This window comes from Trichosurus vulpecula, chromosome 2 (assembly GCF_011100635.1).
Source record: "Trichosurus vulpecula isolate mTriVul1 chromosome 2, mTriVul1.pri, whole genome shotgun sequence".
NCBI classification, from domain to species: domain Eukaryota; kingdom Metazoa; phylum Chordata; class Mammalia; order Diprotodontia; family Phalangeridae; genus Trichosurus; species Trichosurus vulpecula.
Window position 1 is genome coordinate 273473717 of NC_050574.1, and position 23958 is coordinate 273497674.

Below are 23958 nucleotides of genomic sequence, written 5' to 3' on the forward strand. Positions count from 1 at the left end.
GCTTTACTAGTTAGGGAGGAAAAAAAATCTTTCTTAAATATCATCTGATTGGAGTAATAAAAATACAAAATAGATGGAGTTAAATACAAAAACAATCTAGCACATTCCTACTTTTCTTGAAGGAAAATAATTCTGAATTGCCCACTTATGAACACACCAAATTTACTTACCATACTTCAGGGTAAAGCAATAGAGTTCCTAATTGGCAACACTTGAAAAAAGTAGTCATGTTTTTAAAGCAGTCAATATTTATAATAATATTTTAAAAAATAATTTTTCCCACAAAATTAACTGATACTTTCTATCATCTATTTTCATTCAGCTCATTTGTCTCATGTTCTAATTCTAGGCCATGTCAAATATGCTCTTTTGGGCTCTAGCTTCTTCAGACTCATGCCCTGAAATTTTGAGATCTGCCAACTATCTTCAAAGGGAACCTATTTGCTAGAATCTCTTCTATTAACATATTGAGACTTAGGTGATATATCAGGAGGAGATGTGAAGGGAATAGGTCAGCATATCACAAACACCTTAAGCATCTATAAATGCTGCTTTTTTTCTTCTTTCCCCCTCAGATCTGGTTCACATTGGAAGGTACACAAGAATATCTGGGATGCTTCTTGGTATTTTATTCCAATCAGAATTAGGAAGCAGTCTGCCTGTGAATGTCACAATTACTCTAAATGTTATTCCTTTAGGCTAGTAAGAAGAATAAAAACTGTACCTTGGAGGGGTAATGAAACAGCCATAGCAATAACTAAGTTTTACAGAAGAAATCCTTTTATTAAGGGGATTTGTTTTGTGAAGTTTGGATTCAGTCAAAGAGCTGCACTTGAGGACCTACAAGGCCACATGTAGCCTTGAGGACCTACAAGGCCCCACGTGGCCTTGAGGCCATAGGTTCCCCACTCCTGGAGTGAAACTGAGACAATTCAGAGTGTGGACCTGAGATTGTTAAATCAGTAACGGAATCATGAGAAAAAGATAACAAGAATCCTGGATCTCTGCTTTGAGACTTCTGGCTAAAATTTTCTGCATCTCTTGGAGCTCTGACTTTGGCCAATAGATGACAATCTCCACCTTTGCCTAAGAAATCTAAATCCCTGAGAAGCCTCTTGCATCCTTTTATTGAAACTTCAGAAAATGAAGTTAGGCTGTTATGAGACTGTGGGAGTCAGAGCAACATAAGCATTTTCAGACTATTTTGTATTCAAGGAATCCTAGCTTCATCTTCATTTTTAAAAAGTAAATGACATGCTAGAAGCTACCAAAGAGAACAATTGCCCAGTTGTTTGACTTCTTAATGTGACAAGGAAAGTTCCCTCACCATAAGGATCTTTGAGACAAACCAATCCCTTCAGTGCTGCTTATGGTAGGAATTTCATCTCTATGTAGGATGTAGGAAAATCCTGCCTATGTGCTCCTTTGGGGAGATCCAATTTCTTTTAGAGAAAAGTTTGATCTTTAAGAATTTCTGCTCAGATGTCCAGAATAAAATGAGAGCCAGTGTTCAAAAACTCAGCAGCCATTTGCATTCAGTCTTTAGTCTTGCTCCTTGAGACTATGAAGAACAAACTGTCCTGAAGATAACTATCAGTATTACTATAATTATAATATATAAATGTAACCACTGCTTCAAAAGTCTCTTCTACAGAAGCCATAGAGACTATTGTGGTAACTTTGAGGAGAGAAGACAAGAGAATTAAGCTATGACCACCCTTTCGTCAGGGACAGGTAGGTGTCACAGTGGATAGAGTGCTGAGTCTGGAGTCAGGAAGACTCATTTTACTGAATTCAAATCTGGCCTCAGACATTTACTAGCTTGGTGACCCTGGGCAAGTCACTTAACCTTGTTTGCCTCAGTTTCCTTATCTGTAAAATGAGCTGGAGAAGGAAATGGCAAACCACTCTACTATCTTTGCCAAGAAAACCCCAAATGGGGTCACAGAGTTAGACATGACTGAAACAACTGAACAACAATCCTTCTAGCATGGACTTCTTCCCATGAAATTGTGAAGAGTATATCTAAGATTAACTTTAATCTATCTATGAAGAACTATGACATACAGGAAAATTTCTTTTTATAAGAACTGTCTTAACTGTTATTTTCTGAAAAACCATGATAAAGACAATTTCATGAGGAATGAGTCTGGAAAAAGGAAATTAAGAGTCAGGACTTGAGAGATGCTAAAGATACCATTTTCCAGTCAGATCTAGAGGGACTGTGAGAAAGATGAGAGGGAAAGAGGATTAGAGACACTTTCTTTCTTTTGGAAACTATTGTAACCTTTATCTTGTGAAGAGGATGAAGAGGGTTCTAGTGAAGAGACTGTTATCCTGAATGAAATAAATGGTGTGACACTGTGTTTTCAGAAGAAAAATCATCTGCCTAGTATTACAATGAGGGTTTGAGGTGATCATTCTTATAGCTAAAATATTGTAAAGAAAATGTCTTTGCTTTATTATTAACTTCAATACTAATAAATCATATTTTCCACAACTTTAATATTTTTTATAATCCTGAGAAATTAAGTGATTTAATAGACAGATGAGAACAACTGGGAAGAGAGATTTTTCTAGTTTGTTAATTCATATTTAATGAACTAGGTGGGGGTTCTAAGCTTGGTTAATTGAGAGCTATTGAAATAATATTAATTAAGAAAACTATAAACTATATCTGGATCTAGAGCTCTGGCAAAATGAGATAAATTATGGAAATGTCAGGTGGTGATGATGATGATGATAACTAGCATTTATGTAGCTCTTTAAGGTTCACAAAGTGCTTCACAAATATCTTATTTTTTATCTTCCTAACAACTTTGGTTAGAAGGTGCTATAATTCCCATTTTACAGTTGAGGAAACTGAAGCCAACAGAGGTTAAGTGACTTGCCCAAGGTCCCATAGTTAGTAAATGTTTGAAGTCACATTTGAACTCAGGTCTTCCTGACTCCAGGTACAGCATTCTATTCACTGTGCCACCTAGCTGTCCCATGTAGAAGGCTAAGGCATGACTTACATGGGAGTTCCTTCCTAACAACCCTGCTACAGTGTTGGGTCATATTCCTGTTATGTTAACAAAAGATCTTTTCTCCTTTCACTACTGCAGTCCCCAGTGACCTAAGTATGACTGGTGAAGATCTTGGAATCTGGCTATCTCCAAAAAGATTCTGTGTATGTAAACCATTTCCATCATGCTTGCATAAGGAAGCTTAGTTCTCTTTGAAAAACAATGCTATTGCTGGCTTAATTATCTTTGTCATGATTCCTGATTTATCTCAGGATCACTGTGCCAAAAAGACTGAAAAGATGAAGTCAATAGAGATGATATAGGCAATCTACTTCTACCTCCCCAAATGCTTCTAGATCATGGACATTCATGGACATGGGCACGTTTCTTAAGTGTGAGTTGAAGAAGAACTGATAAGTTTCCACCTAGTTTCAGAGCCTTCTTTTGCTCCAAATGCCTTCTCTACCAGAAGCACACAATAGATTGGACTCCTTGAGCAAGTCCCCCAAGTGAAATATAATCTCAAATATAATTGAGACCAATGCATCTCAATTTGAAATGAAAGGAATATGCTTAGGTGTAATCTACTACAGCTATTTCAATTTCTAATTCAGATAAATTTCCATTATTAAAATAAACCAGTCAGGATTAGACTTTAAACTACAAATTTAGTCTGAATGAAAATTCTCTTGACTGCTGTGCATCTCTTAAGCCATTAGACATTGTCTGAGACTTTGAGGAAGAATTAGATTACTCAATAGTTATCCTTCAAGAAAGCCCTTGAAAGTTCAGGTTTTATTCTTAAGATTCCCTGCTCCTAGGATGATGCTAAGTAGAATTTCTGGCTCAACCTCAGAGGCTTTCTCTTACTTCAGAAAAGCCTACTCCAGGCAAATTGGTGCCTGACTCTACTTTAATATATTTATCGTCCAATTTAAGTTTTCTGGTCCTTCTTCTATCCTGTCCACTGATGAATTGACTTGGACTTTTGAAAAAAATTTCATCTCTAGTCTTTAATGATGCTGAAGCTCTTCACTGACTTGAAATTGGGTTTTTAGACTTATTATTCATTTTGCTATTCAGGAACAGGAGCAATAAAAGGATAAGGTTCTTCAAATGTGCCCTAAGTGTGAGCTGGAGCTGCTGTTGCCGAGTAGCTGCTCGCAGTGAGAGGATTTGATCAGACTCTAGGGTGGGAATGGGATCAAGACCTATTGTATGTGGGTTGGTGGTGGGAATGAAGAGAGGCAGGGAATCCCTTCCTCTAGGAATGAGATGGGCTCCCAGGAAGGGGGTCTCAGCCATGTTCACTGTACTCTGGAGAATCCTGGAAGCTCTTAGCCTCCTTTGAGGCGTTGGGGTAGAAGGGATTGGGAGTAGGGCTGAGTAGCACTATTTTCAACTGGGGTGGAAGAAGGTGGTCCTGGAATTACCGAGGCTTTGTTACTTGGGGCACAAGGAGGGCAGGGGCTATCTCCTACTTGGGCCTGCAACTGGGAAGGTCCTCAACTGTCTAGCAGTTCCCCATGACTCTGATTGGGTTGTGATACTATGATCATTTGGGAAAGTCAGATACTCCCTTCAAATTGGGTGGTGGGGTCTTCTTGGTCTCTGTTAGAAATAGACTCCCTACTATCTATTTGGACCTGCTTAGAGATAATGTTTCTGTATCTTTAGACTAAGGCTAGTACATAGAGGAACAGGTGAGGTAGGAAAAGGACTCAGCAACTCCTGTTCACTTAACCCAGTCAGGCAGGGATGTGACCGTGGTAGATTATCTCTCTGGGACATGCCTCGTCTCATGAGGGTTTGCAGACACTGCCTTTCTCCTCCCTCTGCAACCTAACTTTTGGGCATCAATATGGCAGGACTGTGTTAGAAAATTGAGACTTCTCTACATACTATATTTTAGACTTTTATGTGTTCATGCCTCACTAATTCTTCAAGGCCTTATTCCATCCATTCCAGGGACACCAGCTACAGCATCCTTAAAACTTGTCAGTAGAATAGCAACCCAAACAGCATGGGCATCCAATGGGCAAGGTGCTGACCCACTATTTACCTCCTCCCCAGATTAGGTATCAGGTATTATGACTCCAGCATGAGGCTAGGAATGGGCTGAATTCATAATTTCCCATTCCAGGGGGTTGGGAGGTATTTTGTTTGGGGAAATGGGATTTGAGAGTGCTGCCTACTCAATTTATTTTCTTTTTTGGCATACCTTTGTAATTTAAGTAAGTTGTCCATGTTATATTAGGAGGGAAACAGAGAAGAGAAAATGGGTACCCAGAAAAAAATGTGAGAAGATGGAAACCTAGACCAGGTACAAATAGCTAGAGATAACAACGAAAGATATTGCCTTTATTTTCCTTTTTCTGTATGTTGATTTTTTTCCTTTTTTCATTCTTTCTTTGGTGAGATGGTAAGTTTGTCAGGTGGCATTTCTCAATCAGTGATGGGACGTGGGTAGAAACTGACCTCATGGCCTTTTCTCCTCGGGCTAGCTGTGCTTAATGGGTTACCTGCTGGTTTCCTTTTGTTTTGGGAAATTCAATCTTGGAACTTTTGCAGGAAATAAAATAAAATAAATACTTGGGAATTAAAGGCAAGTTAAAATTGGTTGAAAAAACCTACAATATGTGAGTCACAGAAAGGAAAGCTGCATATTTTTTAGCCTGTACTTTTCTGATTGCTATGGTATGGATGTCCTAGTATCTCTAGTTACAAATAATTCTATTAGTTTAGCTAAGTGATAAGGAGAACGTATAGATTCAGATTTCTCATTCTAATTATGAAACTTGGTCACTACTTATTGCCACAGATCTGTCTAAGACCTAAAATTTCCCCTCCAAAAAATGTGATTTTTTTTCTCCATTGCATAGTGGATACAGCATTGGGCAAGGGGTCAGAGGACTTGGTGTTACCTTAAGTGATCACAGTCTCTCTAATCCTCTATTTTCTGTTCTGTAAAATGGGGACGCAACCCCCACCTCTTAGGGTTGCCATAGAGCCCAGATGAAATTGCAAAAGTACAAATTTTGTGAAGTTAATAAAATGTTACACAGATATGAAACATTACTATTTCAAAATACAAAGAAAAGAGAACTATAGTTAACCCTGTGAACTCTTGCTTTTGTATTTTTCAGCAATCACTCATTAACTTTATGCAGAAGAGTTACCAGTCCACGTTGGGGAAAGTACTATTATCACTAGGAATTCTTTACACTGATGAAATTACAGGAACAAAAACTAACAAAACTCCAGTCACATTTTATATGTCACATTCCCTCGAGAGAAAAATCACCAGCAATAATGAAATGAGATAGGTTAGTAAGCTAAAGAGGAGTGACATCCTCTTGGTAATGTAGGCGACCAAGTTGGTCCGTTGAAATAAGTCCAATATGATCCATATTGAAATATGTCAAATAATGAAGAGAAGAAAAGAGTTATAAGAATTAAAATAGGATGGCAAGAGGGCATCAGTATAGTAGTTACCCCACAGGATTGTTGTGAGTATGAAATGAGGCAACATGTATGGTGTTTTGCAAACCTTAAAGTACCATATAAGAGCCAGCTACCATCATAAAGTACCTTTGGGTCTTACCATAGTTTTCTTTTTATATTACTTTGTAGACCTTATTTTACCATGTGTGTTTATCTGAATTATCACTGAATCTACTTAGAACTAAATCTACTAAACTATGCTATGAAACAGACTGAGATAGGATGGAAATAAGTGAAGTATTTTAAAACGCTATTAATTCCATCAGATAAATGAGCAGGTGTCCATGATTAGATTACTCCCCAAAAAACAATTCTATCACTGGCTACCTGCATAATCTTAAACAAGTCATCTCACAATTAAGAGACTCAGTATCCGCACCTGTGAAATGAGAGGGTTGGGCAAGATGATTTCTAAGTTCCCTCTAGCCTTAACTGAGACCCTTTCTTTAGTTAATGACAAGGGGGGAAAATGAGCCAAAGGTCCTACCTGTTTATGAACCTTAGTAAGTTGTTCCAAGTTGTTCTCAAGAAAGGAAATTTTCTGCTTCTGGGCAGCACTTCCCCCTCCATCATCACTGTCCAGTTCAACACTCTGAATAAACATCAAGTGATAATTAGAAAGCTTCTGATGCTACACCCAGAAACACAGAACTTTAAAATAGAAACTCTATTTAAATAAACAAACAACCCATTCTGCTTTTCTTACATCATTATTCACAAAAGAAACAGGGCCATGTCCAACTACTTTATCCAAAAATTTTTATTTTGGTATGAAGTTCTATTAAATTATCTTAAACACACACACACAATTACTACCAGCACCATCCCCTTTCAACCCCTAAACAGGTTAATCTGCAAATAGAAGTAATAAAAACACTAAAATGTTAGTCCACCTTTTGGGCAACTTCTTAATTCTTGAATGGTTTTCCAATTCTTCTAAGACAGAGGTTTGGTTTGTTTGTTTGTTTGTTTGTTTGTTTGGGGGTGGAGTTAAAAAGCAAAAACCAAAACTGTATCCAGTCATAAAAGTTATAGGTCATATCAATTTGGCTAGAATGTCTCTCCCCTACCAAACAAATATAAGGAGACATTCTTTTTTAAATGGTACATTCCAAAATCTACAAACTAGAAACAAATGACAGACTGAACATCTAGTCATCTCTCACTACAGTAGCACAGATGAATATAGTAGTCTTAATTATACATATACTCAAAAACAGCACAACTTCCTCAATAGTGCTGTCTAAAAACTAGATGATGCCCAACTCTATTAAAATTAGAAAGAATAAATTTTTAAAGACTCTTAGGTTCAGAAGAATACCCCCAAACTCTACAAATTTATTGACTCTCAAACTGACCCTGTCAAAATCTTTTTTAATTCTGACTCTTTCATCCAGAGTGTTACCTATATCTACCTATATCTCCTTAGTTCAAGTTACTTCCAGGTCTGGTCAACATGGAATCTATATTTTTATCCAAGTCATTGATAAAAATGTTAAACATCACATGTTCAATCACATATCCTGATTTACTCACTGAGAGCCTTCCTTCCAAGTTAACTTTGAACCACTAATAACTATATTTTATTTGGCCATTTGAATGGGTTTGGCCATTCAATCAACTGAATCTAACTAATTGTCCCATCATTACTTTTCTACAAGAAAAGTGTTAATAAACTTTATTAACTGCCTTGCTAAAAATTTTTTTTTAAAAAAAGAGAAGGCCAACATAATTTCTTGATTTCCTAATCCTGTCAAAAATGGAAATATAGTGTGACATAGCAACTTGTTTTTGAGTTCATGCTGCTGTTTTGCAATCATAGCCATCTCTTTAGGGTGCACTTACATCTTTACCTTCGATACAAGTATACTAGTGCTTACTTTTTTAACTCTGGTGGTGAGATCCTGGACGAAGAGCTTACGAAGGTTATGAAGAGTCTGCAGTTCTCTGGACTGGAAAATAAAATTTCAAAAATCATACTCAAAGCTAAATCAATGAACATGTTAAATCTGTGAACATGCATCAATATATAAAAATATGGAATGTCTTTAGCACATTCTTCATACATAACTGCTATTGATCATAAGTTTAGAGCTAGAAAGGACCTTAGAGACAAGAGAGCATTTTATAGACAGGGCAAATGATGCCCAGAGAAAAGTGGCTTCTGAAAGGCAAACAAGAAGAAGAGAGAAGATTAGAACCCAGGTCTCCTAAATTCTAATCCATTGCTCTTACCATTGCATACATCAAAAGTATAGGAGAGTGAAGAAAACGTGTATCCATCTAGCCCAATTTATTAACAAAAGCAAACCAAGACATTCTACATTGAGTCAAAAATCTAGAATTTTGAGTGAAAATAAAATTTTGAATTTCTTAATATAAATAAAATAAGGACTAATAATAAGGATCATTAATAAAATAAGGCTTTCTTATATATTTGGGCCTTCCAGGAGGAAAAGTGACTGAGCTCTGAAACAATAATAATTACCATTATTATTAATAAATGCTTTATTTTGGCAAGGCACTTTATAGTTCACTAAGCATTTTCACATTAATCTGATTTGATCTTTATAACAACTTCATGAGATAGGGAGGGTAAATAATATTATCCCCCCATGGATAAATGTGTGTGTGTGTGTATACACATACACACATACATATATACATATATATATATATATATGTATATGTACATATTTAATGGATGACTACATGGTGGCCAAGAGAGCAAGTGTACAAAATCACAGAATTCAGAAGTAGCAGCTAATAATTTGGCCAGAACCCAGGTCTAAAACAGTCACATATCACCTACTATCCTCTAAGTAATGCCCATGGTCTACTTACACTTAGGAATTGTCCCAAAGTGAAGAAACCAGCAGCTTGAGCTAAAGGCTGTATCAAAGCACACTAATTTGGTGAATGATGAGCCAAAGCCCAATATTAATATTTTCAGTGAAGCAAACTGAGCCAAGGGGTACCCTGGCACTTTACAGTTTACTGGACTGTTAGCGCCTGAAGAGCAGAGACCCTCCTTTTAATTATCTTTGTAGGTCTCTTAGTAAATGGCCCAACGCTTTACATCTAGAAAGTTGTCAAATGAATGAGCTAATTTGATTCAGAAAAGAACTTAAAGATTTTCAAATGCTACTGAACTGGAGCAATGCCATAACATTAAAACCTTTTCTATTTCTTTCGGTTCAAGTTCTTGGCGAAAACACATTATCCCACATGCATCATGACACAGGAGAGAGCTTGCAGGATGTTCTCTGAGAAAGAAGACACTGCCTACTCAAATTTCAATTTGTCTGGGTTGACTAAATCCAATTTAACAAGATGGGAGATGCATATGATTCAGGAGGATATCACCAACTAAATCTTGTCCTCTGGCTGAAGCAAAGGAATCTGGGAACTGCTGAAACACTCAGTGATTTGGAAGACAGGGGTTATATTAAATTAATGCATTCTTACTGGGTCCAGTCCTGCACTGGAATATGGGGAGTAAAATGTCCTTACTCAAGCCTGGAAGTCAAATACTTCCTTAATGAGGTTAATTGCTTTTTTCAAGTGACCCAGAGCTCTCTTATTATGAATAATGTGCCATACAGTTTATATCCAAAGCTTAAGTCTTCCAAACTAGGTGCTTTCAATGCTCTTATTTTTTTTTTACTTTCAGTTATATATATGGCAGGCACATACTAACCAGCACCCTTTTCAGAACGCAGCTCATTTTCCTGATCCTTAATGAATATTATTTGATTATATATTCTCTCGTTTACTTTGAAAAATTTAAAGTCAGTTGAAATTTTCCTTGAAAGGATGCTTCCATACCTTGTTAGGTAAAGGGAAGGGAAATTTATGACTATCAAAGAAAAGATATTTCCTTGTGTACATGTGAGAGCCAGATACTTTGAATAGACCTGAATTGGACAAAATTTTCCTGGGACTTGTTTCTTTTGGCTTTTTTGTTTCTTTTGATGTTAGACTCCCTCTTCAAAAAAATGCATATTTGAGGGGAATGAAAATGTTATTGGAGAGTCCTTTAAAAAAAACCAACTTAAGAGCTGTTTACTCATGTCTACATTTAGTTCTCATCTCAATAAACATTCCCTCTAACTTCTCCATGGTTACCTTCTGAAATCATTCCCACTTCACACTCTTCTTCCATATTCCCCTTACCCTTTTCTACTTTGCCTCCTGCTTTTGAAAAAAATGCTCCAGGAAAAGTAAGCAGTCCCCCATCTTGCCTCCTGGCACTACCCACCCATTCCCACATATGCTCTCTCTCAGTACTTCAGAGCAGTGCTTCTTAAAGTGTGTGTCATGACCCTATATGGGATCATGAATAATTTGGCAACAGTAAAAGGTTTCTGAATGTGCAATGACCAAAAATTAATTAAAAATCAAACAAATAATGAATCTGAAGTGTTTCTGGCAGCAATTGCCCGTGTTGCATCATGCAGCTTCACTGCAGCCTTGGTTCTGAACACACAGCATGCGCACTTTGCACTGCACATGCTATCACACCACATAACGCCAAGGAACACTGCCAAAATGTGAAAAGGAGTTGTGGATGGAAAAAATTTAAGAAGCCCTGCTTTAGAATACATTCTTGTGAGGTACTCTCATCTCTGGGAATAGCCTGCAGAGAGGATGGACCACGCGGATAAGCTGAATACATTCTGATTCCACATGAACCTCCAGGGAGTGGCTGGGAGTCCCGAAGCTTTTTTTTGGCTCAGGGTGGTGGCCAAGGCAAGGGGCAGTCAAAAGAGAGTCAGAAGGCACTGGAATGGGGGGTCAACACTTTGAAGTAGAGCATCCTAGAAAAATCTGGAAAATGCAAAATTAAAATTCTGATGGAATCAAATGAACATCAAATTGAGAGTCTAGGAATTAGTGATCTAGTCAAGGTTCTGCCACTAACTTGGAGTGTGGCTCACAGAAAATTGCCTCACCTCTCTTGTGTGAAATAAGGGGTTTGGTCTCAATGATCTCTAAAGTGCCTTTCAGCTCTAACAGTCCATAATTCTATCCTTTAGGAAATGGATTTTACAATGAAATAAGCCACTATAAAATAGAATTTTGCAGAAAACCAGTAAAAAATGAATTAACAACCAGTTCATTTTTTTTAAAAAATGAGTAACAGGAGCAAAGAAGCGTATTTGTTGTTCACATACCACAGTTTCCTCTAATCCTTTAAGGTCTTCTCTTGCCTGTTCCCTTTTATCGTTGAGCAATCTTAAAAAACAAACAAACAAACAACAACATCAAAAAATGGGTTCATGAGCCACAGATTGAGATTCAAGGATATGCAATAATCCCAAACAAATAACAAACTACTTGTGTTTGCAGATAAGTGTTCCAAAATCATCCAATTCATAGCACCAAAGAACTTTCATATGTTTTAAAATTAACCCAATTTAACAAAGGATGTCTAGCTATGTTAATCACAAAAGTATTCTGGAAAACCTCCCAGGGATACCTCTTTTCAGGTAAAGGACAGGTTGGGGGGAAGCAAGCAGTAATACTTGAAACAGAGCTTAATGGCTCATAATGATCAACTTACATTAGCTTTTCCAATTTCATCTCTCTCTCCTGGTCCTCTATTTTCAGTTTGTCATAATCACAACTCAGTTTCTCCTGTTCCAGCTGTAGCTTCTGGTTCAAACTGAAATTGAGAGGAAAAAGCAATGGTCCCAGTTCCCTTTGGGACTAGGAGATTTTCATAAGTAACCAGACATGCCAGAAATGCATAAAGCAATAGGCCTTTATTATGGTGAACTTTAACTCCAGTCAAGGCCAAGAATGACACCCAAGAGTGGGGACAAGAAGGAACATAGGTGAAGGAAGAGGGGCTCAGGGCAAAGGATAGCAATGCTTCTCAGTCACCAGAAGGGTCAGTCACTTCAGCCTTGGGTATGATAATCTTTAGGCCATGGCAGAAAGGGGTCAGCAATGATCTCTTGGAGAGTCTTCCTTCACACTTGTCATATTCATCTTTGCCAAACTCTCCATCATTCCTAATCGATGTATGAAGAGTCTGGGTTTCATCATCTCCACAATCAAGGTAACTAATCCCTTTACAGTGATCATGACTTTTTGTAGAAAAGAGGAACCAATCTTATTTCATAGGATCATGGATATGGAGCTGGAGGAGACCTTAGGGGCCATCTAATCCAACCCATTCATTTTATAGACAAGGAACAGAAGCCCAGACAAATTAAGTGAATTACACAGGATCACACAGCTACTAAGAGAAAGGGTTTGAACCAAGATCTTTCTGACACCAGGTCCAATACCTTATCCACCTGCTACATTACCTGTAGGCCATTAGATGCAGGGGAACTAGTCATAGTAAATAAATGTCTAGTCTGATCTCTGACCTCACAATTGGAAATGATTTCCAAAAGTTTGGTACAAGTAGCTGATAGGAGTGATTACAAAAGAGTGATTTTCAAAGCAATTATATTCACGTACAACGGTCTATAAAATGTTTAGGGGAAAGAGGAAATATATGAGGCCTGATGGGCAATAATTGCAACATTCTGTTACCAGACTTGGTCTACCTTAGTGACAGACAACAAATTAGTCAGAAATTCTGAGCAAGCCAACTAAAAACATGATTCGGTTTGAGACTGAAAATTTTGATATCTGGTATGGATCAGGAAATAGCAGTGAAGTACCCCACCTGCCAAAGTGAAAACTAGCTTAGGAGAAGCTCCAACAAGTGTGAAGGATGGGACACATAAAGGATAGAGGACAAGATGATTGTATTCTGGAAGGGGCAATAAAAATAAAACAAAAAAGGGGTGATATTTTGAAATAGAAAAAGAACATTTAAAAATCCTCCTCCCTCCACTTCCACTGCAACCTAGCTCAGGAAACCATAATTTCTGCTGCCAACTTTCCTTTCCCATAACTTTTCATTCCTTGATCTAATTTTCTCTTTTCATTTTGAGAAACGTTTTCCATATTCTGAGTGCTAAGAGAATCTCAGGCCCCGTACAGTTTGGTCACCAAAGAATTGTCAACTTTTTCTAGTCAATCACACTCATTTAGTGTCCATTTTGTACTGAGCACAATTGGAGGCACTGTTAAGGCAATGTCATAATCATGAGATCATAGCCTTAGATCTAGAAGGGAGCTGAGAAGAGGAAACTGAGTGCCAGAGGTGGGGCCACAGGTAGTAAGAAGCATAGTCAGAATTTGAATTCAAGTTTTCTGATTCCAAATTTGGCACTCTTTCATCCTTCTATGATATTTCCTATTTATATATGAACTATATTTATGATGTAATATATAAATTAATGTAAACCCACTGTGCATAATATAAAAAATCACTGAATAGACACTAAAGGAAATGGATCATCAAGGGAGAGACCAAAGACTGCTCCTAATCCAGAATCTAAAAAATCCCCCCAGAATATCCAATTTAACCATTTGAGGCAATCCCCAGTCACATTCCACATGTTTTGATGCTCAATCTTTTCTCACTTTCTATTACTCAACATTTGAAATGTAAACTCTTGAGGACAAGTATTATTTCATTTCTGCCTTTGTTTTATTATTACCTAGCAGAGTACCTTGTACATGGTAGGCACTTAATAAATGTTAGCCTAATTGAATATAGCAAATTTCAACTGTAACTGAGTTTAAATCCTACCTCTAACATCAACTAGCTCTGTGGAAAAGTCACTGAGTTTCTGAGACTCATTTTCCTCATGTGTCTTCAAGGTCATTTGTCACCAATCACTTGTTTCCTTATATTTCACTTTCTTCTCCTAAAAGGTAAATGCTGAGGGGAAGCCCTGCTTAAAGTTCCTATTAGTTGTAAAAAGTTTTATCATTAATCAAACCTTTAGATGCATAAAACATAAATTCCTAAATATATATATATATGCATACATTCATATATATGTATATGTGTATATATATATATATATATATATATATTTAGAATGCTATGGAGTTGATAAGGGAAATGCCCTGATAAAACTAATTAGCCCATAGGGTGGTAAGCCCTTCTTGGGAACTTTGTACCTTTCAGGGGTGGGGATGGACTTATCCCTAGAAAAGATTAGGAGATTTCTATTGGGACATGCCAGTAACATTTCATTGAAGATGAGGACTTTCCCATAAGTCTCATATAGTGGCATCTGTTCTAGATTCCTATGTGGTTTGGAGAGAAAGGGGAAAAAAAGAAACAAAAACTAACTTGGTTACCTGGCAAAGGTACTGCTCAAACTTGCCCCCTTCCATTCAGAGAACAGATAGGAAGAAAGAGTACTTCCCTTCACTAAAATAGACTCAAGCAGTAGGAAGAACCTCTCTTCTTAGCCCAGAGTTCTGCCCTACTGAGGGAGAACAAAAGGGAGATATCTTTGTCTCCCATTTATTCTAATTAGATTCAGTTTGGGCTAACAAGATTCTTTTTAAAAATGCAAATAACCACCTGGAACAGGTTGTTGTAGTGGAGAAGGACAGTGAAGAATGAGTCAAGAGACCTGCTGTCTACTACTCCTGCTTTCACCTCTCAACTCTACCCTTGAACTAAGGTTATTTAAGCTTCTATGAACCTCAGTTATCAATTGTAAAATGACCAAAGATGCTCATGAATGAAACATTCCTACTTTTTCTTAGTTTGCAATTCTGGCAAAGGTCCTAGAGGCAGCAACAGTCTGTGTGATACTGTAATTAATGCATCAGGTCCCTTCCTCATGTCCCTTTAAGATGGCAATTCTGGGCAAATTGTATAACTCTGAAGCATATATAAATAATACTTAAAGGATTTGTGATCTTGTCAGTATGGGAACTCCCAGTATAGGAACTCCTTTCTCCTTCCCCCATGCAGATTATAACATATCTACTACTTAGTACATGAGTCTTAGGGAAATACCCGAGACAAAAAAGTTAAGCGATTTGCTTAGTGTTAGAGGTGGGATTTGAACCTAGAGCTTCCTGATCTCAAGTCTAGCACCCTATCCACTATTGATCATGCTATCTCTAACCACAAAGCATCTTACTGTGCTAATAGATACAATACTGTATAAAGTGTAGATACATAAATCAATTATGAATTCTTGAAATAGAAGGTACAACTGTATACTCTCTAAAATTAAAATATCAAAATCCCCAAGTCAAGGGGAATTTATTTTATGCATGTAATTTCATGGAGGATTAGGTTAGGCTGCATTACATTTGGGAAATTTCAATGATTCCAAGATGCTTGATACATCCTTTCCACATCAATAGCCTTAACTAATGCCATATGGCTACAAATCATGGAATACCACAGTCTTGGAAGAATCTAAATTGCAGGTGACTCAAAGGACCATGGAAAGATGCTTGGTGCATAATACTACAGTGTTGGTAAAGTTGAGAATTGGTTGAAGCATTCTAGAAAACAATTTGGAACTGTGTTAGAAAAATCACCAAGCTATTCAGATCCTTTGATCCAGAAAAATCACTGTTGGGCATTTATCCAAGTAGATCTAAAGAGAGGAGGAAATGCCCCATAAGTAACAGAACATTTATAATGATCTTTTTGTGGCATCAAGATACTGGAAATAAAGTAGGTGACTATCAATGGGTGAATGACTAAACAAATTCTAATAAATGAAAATCATGGAACATCACACCATAAGAAATAATGGCTATGAAGAATTTAAAGAAATTTGGAAATACTTCCATGAACTGATTCATAGCCAACTGAACAGACCAACAAACATAATGGCAAAAAAATATAAAGGAAAATAGCACTAAAACATACTATGATTAATATCAGTGAATAGGCCAGCCTTAAATTCCAGAAGTCTAATAATAAAACCTGTTTCCTTCTTCTTGCTAAGGAGGTGGTGAACTACAGATACAGAATGAGGCATATGCTCTCAGGCATGACCAATCTGTTAAGCGTTTTTTACCCCTCTTAATTGGACTTTTTGTTGGAAGAGATCAGAGGTGGGTACTAGAAAATGCTAGTGACGTACCAAAAAAGTATCGATAAAACACTAAAAAGAAAAGATAGGAAAAATGCATGGTGAGTACAAATAGGCTGCAGCAAATTACTGTAACATCTATACAGGAAGTGACATAATACACTTCATTCAAGGGTGTATATGACCGGAAAAGGAGGGACCCTAGCCATGTAATTAGAAGCAAAAGAAAACAAGCAGATAGACTAAAACATTGCAGTGGTACCCATGAAATGTTCAAAGAACCAGAGGAAGTTCTTCAGTGTGTTGTGTGGATCCTCTAAGGAAGATTTATGGATAAGCATTTACAAGAATTGCACAGGATGTAAAGATGTGAGTGGGCTGCAGCCTATAACAGTGGAGGGACTATTCACATAAGTGATTATCACAGATTCACTTAAATATATTTGCACAAACATACTTACCTCATGGGTCCCCATCATTCAGAAGAAAGGAGTAACTACTGGAGTTCAAATTGCTGAACTAGTGGCTTCCACCCATCAAAGTCACCAATGTCTACCCTGCCCTGTGGACACTATCTAAGAATGGCAGCTTGTCCTGATTGTTCTCCTAACTGTTCTCAGAGCCCTCAGGAATCTCAGTCCCAGTGGGAGAACATACCTTGAAAAGAGAACTACAACTCTATCTTGTTATCACAGCAGGAGAAAGAAGACAAGAAAAGGGCACAAATCCTTCAAGGATTCAGGGGAAAGCAAATTTCTTTGGCTGCCTTCTGGTTAAAGAAAAGTGTCTACATTTTGGCTACCCCTAATCCCATGGAACCACCAAGAAAACTTACTCCCGAATCTCATCAATGATTTTCTGCTTCTCTTCAATCTCATCTCGGAGCCTGGAAAGCTGCTTCTGGTGGGCTTCCCTATGGCTCTCCATCTGTTGCTCCAATGCTTTCTGCAGACCATGCAAAGAGAAATGACATCTGCATTTTTGTTTTTTTTAAAGCATTGTATAAGCTTAGACCTAATTTGCCATCATTCCAGAACCTCATATCCTAAACAAGGAACATTCCTCTCTTCTGCTCACAGAAACCACTTTCCCTGCTTCTGGGGCTTATCGAACACAAAATATTTGTAATGGAATTGGGTGATGAGACCAGTAAGTAATTGGGCACTTGAGGTAGGGGAAGATAACACCTGTCAATAAATAAAAAAGTTGTCCCTTTGAACAGCAGTGTGGTGTCACAGAAAATGCACAATATTGAGAGTCAGAAGACTTGGATTTGAACCTGGCTTTTGCAACTACTTGTATGACTTTGTCGTTACTATTGGTCAGCTGTTAAAGTCATGTCTGATTCTTTGTTGACCCCTTTTGGAGTTTTCTTGGCAGATGTTGGAGTGGTTTTGTCATTTCCTTCTCCAGCTTATTTTACAGGTGAGGAAACTGAGGCAAACAAGGTTAAGTGACTTGCCCAGGGTCACCAAGCTAGTAGGTGTGTGAGGCCAGATTTGAACTCAGGAAGATGAGTCCAGGAAGTCCAGGTCTGGTACTCTATCCACTGCGCCACCTAGCTGTCCAATATGACTTTGAGCAAGTCACTAACTTCTCTGGGCACCCTTTGGAAGGTACTAGAAGACTTCCTTCTAGGTTCCTCTAGATCTAAGTTTATGGTCCTAGAATCTCTCTGAAGCTTACCTGACCTACGGTAGCTCATTACCTACTATGTTATAGGATGGAAGAAGTACAAAAAGATAGCACAGTGTAGTTAAAAAAACACCACCACAATAACTAGGAAGAACTCAGTTTTAGTTCTGGTTTCACTGCTTTATTCACAATCTGACTTTGAAGGTTCGGTTTTCTTTTCTGTAAAATGGGAATAATGAAATCTGCCCATCTACCTCACACAGGGTGACTGTAAGGCTCACATGAAATAATGTGTGTGAAGGCACTTGGAGAAAGTCACATACAAAGTTAAGTAGCAGCTATGGCTATTTCGAGGGCAAAACAGGGCTGTGACAACTTTCATTAACATGATGACGTGACGTAAAATGGGCACAGAGGCTTACCCAGAAAAATTTATTAGTCTACATCAGGGCCTGCTTTGCCCAGAACGAGCAGCTGTAAGCCCAATTTAGCTAACCCACTTGCCTAATAGTTGTGCACACCTGTTTTTCCCCAAGAGGCAAAAAGAACAATACTTAATTGTCAATTTCATTCTCATCTATTATCTCATTTGATTCTAACAATCTCATGAGGCATGTAGGATACAAGTTATAAGAAAACTATTTTATATCTCTTATATTTTATATCTATTATAAGGAAACCCTCTATTTTATCATCAATAATATTTACTATTTCTCATGGACATGGCACATGAGACAAGACAAAGGAGAAATCTCAACATGTCTCTTAAGGTCAAGAAGGCTTTCTCTTGTGGGATTTCTTGAACTCTGGTGTAGTTTGGCAAAAAGCAATTTATATAAAGGTCCTGATCTTGGGGCAGCTAGGTGACACAGTGAGTAGAGCACTGGCCTTGGAGTCAGGAGGATCTGAGTTCAAATCCAGCCTCAGACACTTGACACACTTATTAGCTGTGTGTGACCTTGTCAAGTCACTTAACCCCAATTGCCCTGCCTTCCCCCCTCAAAAAACAAAACAAACAAACCAAAAAAGGTCCTGATCTTACAGGGACTAGAAACTCAGGTCTCCTGACTCTGGAGGGCAGTGGGCAGCACAGTGTAGTAGGAGGAGGAGGCGAGTTCTACTCTGATCCCATTTTGGTCACATGACCCAACGCAACCCCTCGGTGTCTCAGGGCTTAAAGCAGCTCTTACAAAGAAGGTGCCAGTCTGCCTTGGTTGAAGTTTTCTCACCCAAGAGTTCTTAATAACTAAGAAATCACAGACCCCGTCCCTGTCCCCTGTACTAAGCTAACTTGAAAGAGAATAGTCAAAATTGGAGGAGAAGCCAAGTGTGCAAGAAAAAAAGTTAAGTCTAAAATTATGGAGTTAGTGGATTACACAGATTACTTCCATGGGAAATTAAGAAGCACAATAGGTAAGCTTCACTAAGCTCTGCTGTCCCCTGACATTTCTGAAGCGTTAAATTCAAGTTCCCATTTTTTTCTGGCCAACAGCTGTGTGAGCTGTCTATCTTCCCATTGCCCCACGATTTGACTTTGTGTCACAAAACACTCTTCAAGGATCCTCTCAGACTCTTTTGCTTTTTTCTTTCACTGGCTCCCCCCTATTCCCCCTTTTACCTTCTTGCCCTAAAATAACCTAAACGTTAAAGGTATCCTTTGTTTATCGTACTTGTAAGCTATTGTATAATAGAACTTATTTTGGAAAGTTTGATAATGTTCTGTTTGCAAAGAAAAAAGTTTTAAAATGGAATGCTCTAGAAATTGTATATACACACATACATACACACAAACCTATATTGTTAGGTATGCATAGGACTGCTGTGGGAAATGGCAAAGCCACAACAAACAAACCAAAATCAGGGAATGCTCTGCTCATTTCCAAGGAAAGCTGTCCGGTTGCCACATAACTACCACACGTTTAGCCTAAGTTGAGTTTTCTTTTTTTCAGGAAAAGACAGGGATAGATACATTTTTAACTCCCACTGACCCTGTTTAAGAGGTTTCTTCATCACATTTCAACAGGGAAATAATAAGCTGCTAAACCTATTAAAATTCTGAGAAACCTGCAATGTGTTCCACCTAATTCCATTATATTTTTTAATGACTGGTTTAGAAAAAAAAAATCTGCTCTATTTCTTTTTTTTTTAATTTCTCCTTTTACAAAAATTTTTGAGAATGAGTCTCCCTGTCTCAGGCAACTAGGTGGCACAGTGCATAAAGTGCCAGGCCTGGAGTCAGAAAGACTCATATTCCTGAGTTCAAATCTGGCCTCAGACACTTACTAGCTACATGGTCTTGGGCAGGACACTTGGCCCTATTTGCCTCGGTTTCCTCATCTGTAAAATGAGCTAGAGAAGGAAGTGGCAAACCACTCCCGGATCTTTGCCAAGAAAACCCCAGATGGGGTCAGGAAGAGTCAGACATGACTGAACAACAACTCCCTGCCTCACCCAGGCTGGAAGTGCAGTGGCCAATCGCAGATCTGATTTCAACACTAATCAAACAGAAGCTTTAACTGGTTTTCCAACTTGGGCGGGCTCACCCTCCTTAGGTGGCCTTGAATGGTAGTGCTCAACTGCCCAGGACCCACCATACTGGTGCCAGACATAGTGAGTACACCCTATTGGCCTTAGCTCTACCACAGCTCAGAACTCAAGAGAGCCACCAGCCTCAGTCTCCCCAGCAGCAGCAGGGGAGACACATGAGTATCACCATGCCTAGCTCTGCACTATTTCAAAGTGAAAGGGAGTTGGGGGAAGCAAGTTGTTTATCTTTTTTTTTCAGTTTGGGGACTTCAACTTTATTTGGCCCTCTAGTTTATCATCGACATTTATAGAGCGTTTTCCATGTGTATGGTAAATGAAATAGGAAAAAGGAGAAATCTCAATATACCACTTATGATCAATTAGGCTTTTCTTGGGCTTTCTTGAACTTGAGTATAGTTTGGTAAAAAAAAAAAATAGGAACAAGACTTTTCATATTTCCATGGTTCTTAAATGAACTAATAAACTTAGTTACTACATTTTCTGCTTAAAATATGACCAGGTGAAAGTGTTCTGTTTAGACAAAAATTCAAATTCATCATGTTAAGAAAGGAGAAAAAAAAGTGTCCTGACTGTAGATGTCAGCTCACAACGGAGAAACTGGCAATGCTTCAGAAGACACCCACAAAGTGACTAATGCGATGATTTGAGGGGACACTCTATTTACATCTTTCCCCTTCATCTGAGATGGAGGAGAAATTATGTTAAGAGAATAATCATTACCTGTTCTATTACGTATCACACACCAGACCCACTTGACTCATATTTTTAACATCAAAATTTAGCCAGCTCTTTCCTAGCTAAGATCTACTTTCAAATCACCACAGTCTGTCCACTTTATATTCCACAGTCTAATATACACGTCTGGCTTTGACAGAATACCGTGAAAAAGAAGAAAAGAAAGCCAGTCCAATTTTTCATGACTTTCATGACTGTACCTTCATTTCCTCTGCATCCTGAAGCCGGGTCAAGTGTTCCTTTTCTTTATCCTGGAAGCTGACTTCGTGCATTTTTTCTGTTTTCCATTTAATTCATATTCAAAAGTGGAGATGTAGGATAAAGAAAAAAAACATTAGTAACATAGCACTAGCTGTTAGCAACTATACCAGAGACTTACTAGTCCAATCCCACATAAAATCAGCTCTTTAGAATTAAGCAGCACCTTGGAGGTGACTTAACTCTTTAAGACACCTGGCTGCTATTAGGGAGTCTAGAAAAAAGTAATTTACCTTTCATAAAAAGAAATTTTGCCTTCCACAAATAATCTACTTGTTCCTTGAGTTCCTAATGTAACAACAAGAAAAATCAGATAACCTTCAAAATAATGCCCAATTTGTTACAATTTAGAATAAGATACTTGCCATACTAAAGGAAAAGGGACTCCATATGTCTTGGGCAGTGGGGGTAAGGAACGGGAGCATTTGATTTGATTTATCTCACACTCTTCTAGGAAACAGCTTCAGCCTAGTGTTGTAAGAAAGGCACTGGACAGGGAGTCAGAAGACCTGAGTTTTCATCCCCATCAATGCTACTTACAAGCTGTGACATCTTGGACAAATCACTTAATCTTTCTGAGTCTCAGTTTCCACATCTGAAAAATTAAGGAGCTGAACTACATGATAATCTCAATGATCTTTTCCAACACTAATATTAAATGATTCTAAAATAAATATTTTTAATTTTTTTAAAAAATTCAATGATTCTAATCTGTTAAAAAAAATAATTATCTTTCATATTTTCCCTTGGTTCAGCACTCTATTTTTCACTTTTATTCGTCCTGGACAAACAAACCATCAGTAACTAGCTGAGGAAAATTCTATTCTTTCTCCAGGTTATAATGGATGCCAATGCATTTTTATATATTAAGCATACTATCCTGCATTTTTAGCCTTTCTATACCATTTCCTATGTCTCTGGTCCTCCATGCACTTCATAGGATTCTAGAATTTAGAGCTAGAAAAGACTTCAGGGTTCATCTATCCCAAGCGTCTTTTGGTAAATGTTTAACAACTAGCTTTTCAAAAATACAGGAAATGCTTTTAAGTTTAGTCTGCATTATTAATATCTTCTCCACCAATTTCTTAAATCTATACAATCAATAAAGAAATACAGCAAGCCTTGATGTTTAGTGCTTGCCAATTTCCAAGGTGTGATGTTTACTTTGAAAATTTAACAATCAACTCTTGCAAGTTATTATAAGCTATCTCCACTACATCACTGCCTGTCTTCCTCTTGTAGGTATGGAAATAGAGGCCCAGTGAAGGACTAGTAAACGAGTAAGTAGAACAGGAATTCAAACCTAGGCCTTGTAACTCTAAGCTGAGTACTCTTTCCATTGCACACCCATGCTGTTCTTCTAAGTCTTCCACCTCAAGATTTCCTCAAATCATCAGTATGCAGTAGATGTGTGCTATCAATGGAGCATAAACAAACATCTTAGATTATAGCTCATTTAGGAAGAGTGAGTGTGTGTGTGTGTGTGTGTGTGTGTGTGTGTGCGCGTACATGTGTGTATTTGACCAGGAGTGCAACAAGGAAAAATTATAAAACATTTACCTTGGGCACGAAGCTTAGCCAGCTCTTCACTGAGTGAGTCCTGGGATTCTTCCAACTGTCTCCTCTTTTGCTCCATGTTTTGCATGTAATCTGTCAGAGACTTGATTTTTGCTTCATGCTTAAGAAAGAATATTGAATGAATAAGGAGTCATTGTTACTTTAAGAACTGTTTAAAAAGGACAATTAAATCAAATTCTTAAGTTTCTCTTTTAAAGCGCAGTGTTTGAATGATGCACTTAATACATCATTCCAACTCTTTCCAGATGTCTGGGAGATTCTGCTTTCTCAACCTTCAGCTTCTGCTCAGAAGAAGACCCTAGAAAGAAAGTCCTCCTGCTACAGAGAAGGGCCTGATTTACTGGCTCAGCTCGTCTCCTTGTGGGATCCCACAAACACTAGCCTTCCTCTTTTTGGTAATTGTAAAGTACTGCTATGAGGAAAGGAACTCTGGTAGCCAAATACCAATTTTGTTGTGCCACAAGTTACAATGTTTCTTACTGGAGATAAGTAAAGATAGTAGAATAACTATGGCAACACAATACTCAAGATGTATCTAACACCAAATATTCTTTAATGTTTTAGGGTTAGAGTATGAAAATATGTTTCTGAACATGGCTTTCCCCTCCATTCCAAAGTATTATCCAACGAATGAATTTATTTTTATATCCAACTAATTTCGCCATTATAGACGCATGGCATGAATTATTCAGAAACATACCTTGAACTACTCATAAGAAAACAAACCAAAATGTCAAGCTTAAATATCAATGGTAACA

The 23958-nt window shown here is 37.8% G+C and overlaps 1 protein-coding gene across 1 annotated transcript in view; it reads right to left on the reverse strand.

The window, feature by feature from the left end:
* KIF5C (kinesin family member 5C) overlaps positions 1-23958 on the reverse strand; it is a 215154-nt gene that overhangs the window by 26905 nt on the left and 164291 nt on the right. Inside the window, exons 17-23 of the mRNA XM_036745222.1 lie at positions 23183-23300; positions 21565-21641; positions 17283-17392; positions 12079-12180; positions 11690-11750; positions 8393-8464; positions 7000-7104 (exon numbers count right to left, since the gene is read on the reverse strand). Of these exons, the coding sequence (XP_036601117.1) occupies positions 7000-7104; positions 8393-8464; positions 11690-11750; positions 12079-12180; positions 17283-17392; positions 21565-21641; positions 23183-23300 (645 nt within the window). The remainder of the gene's footprint in view (positions 1-6999; positions 7105-8392; positions 8465-11689; positions 11751-12078; positions 12181-17282; positions 17393-21564; positions 21642-23182; positions 23301-23958) is intronic.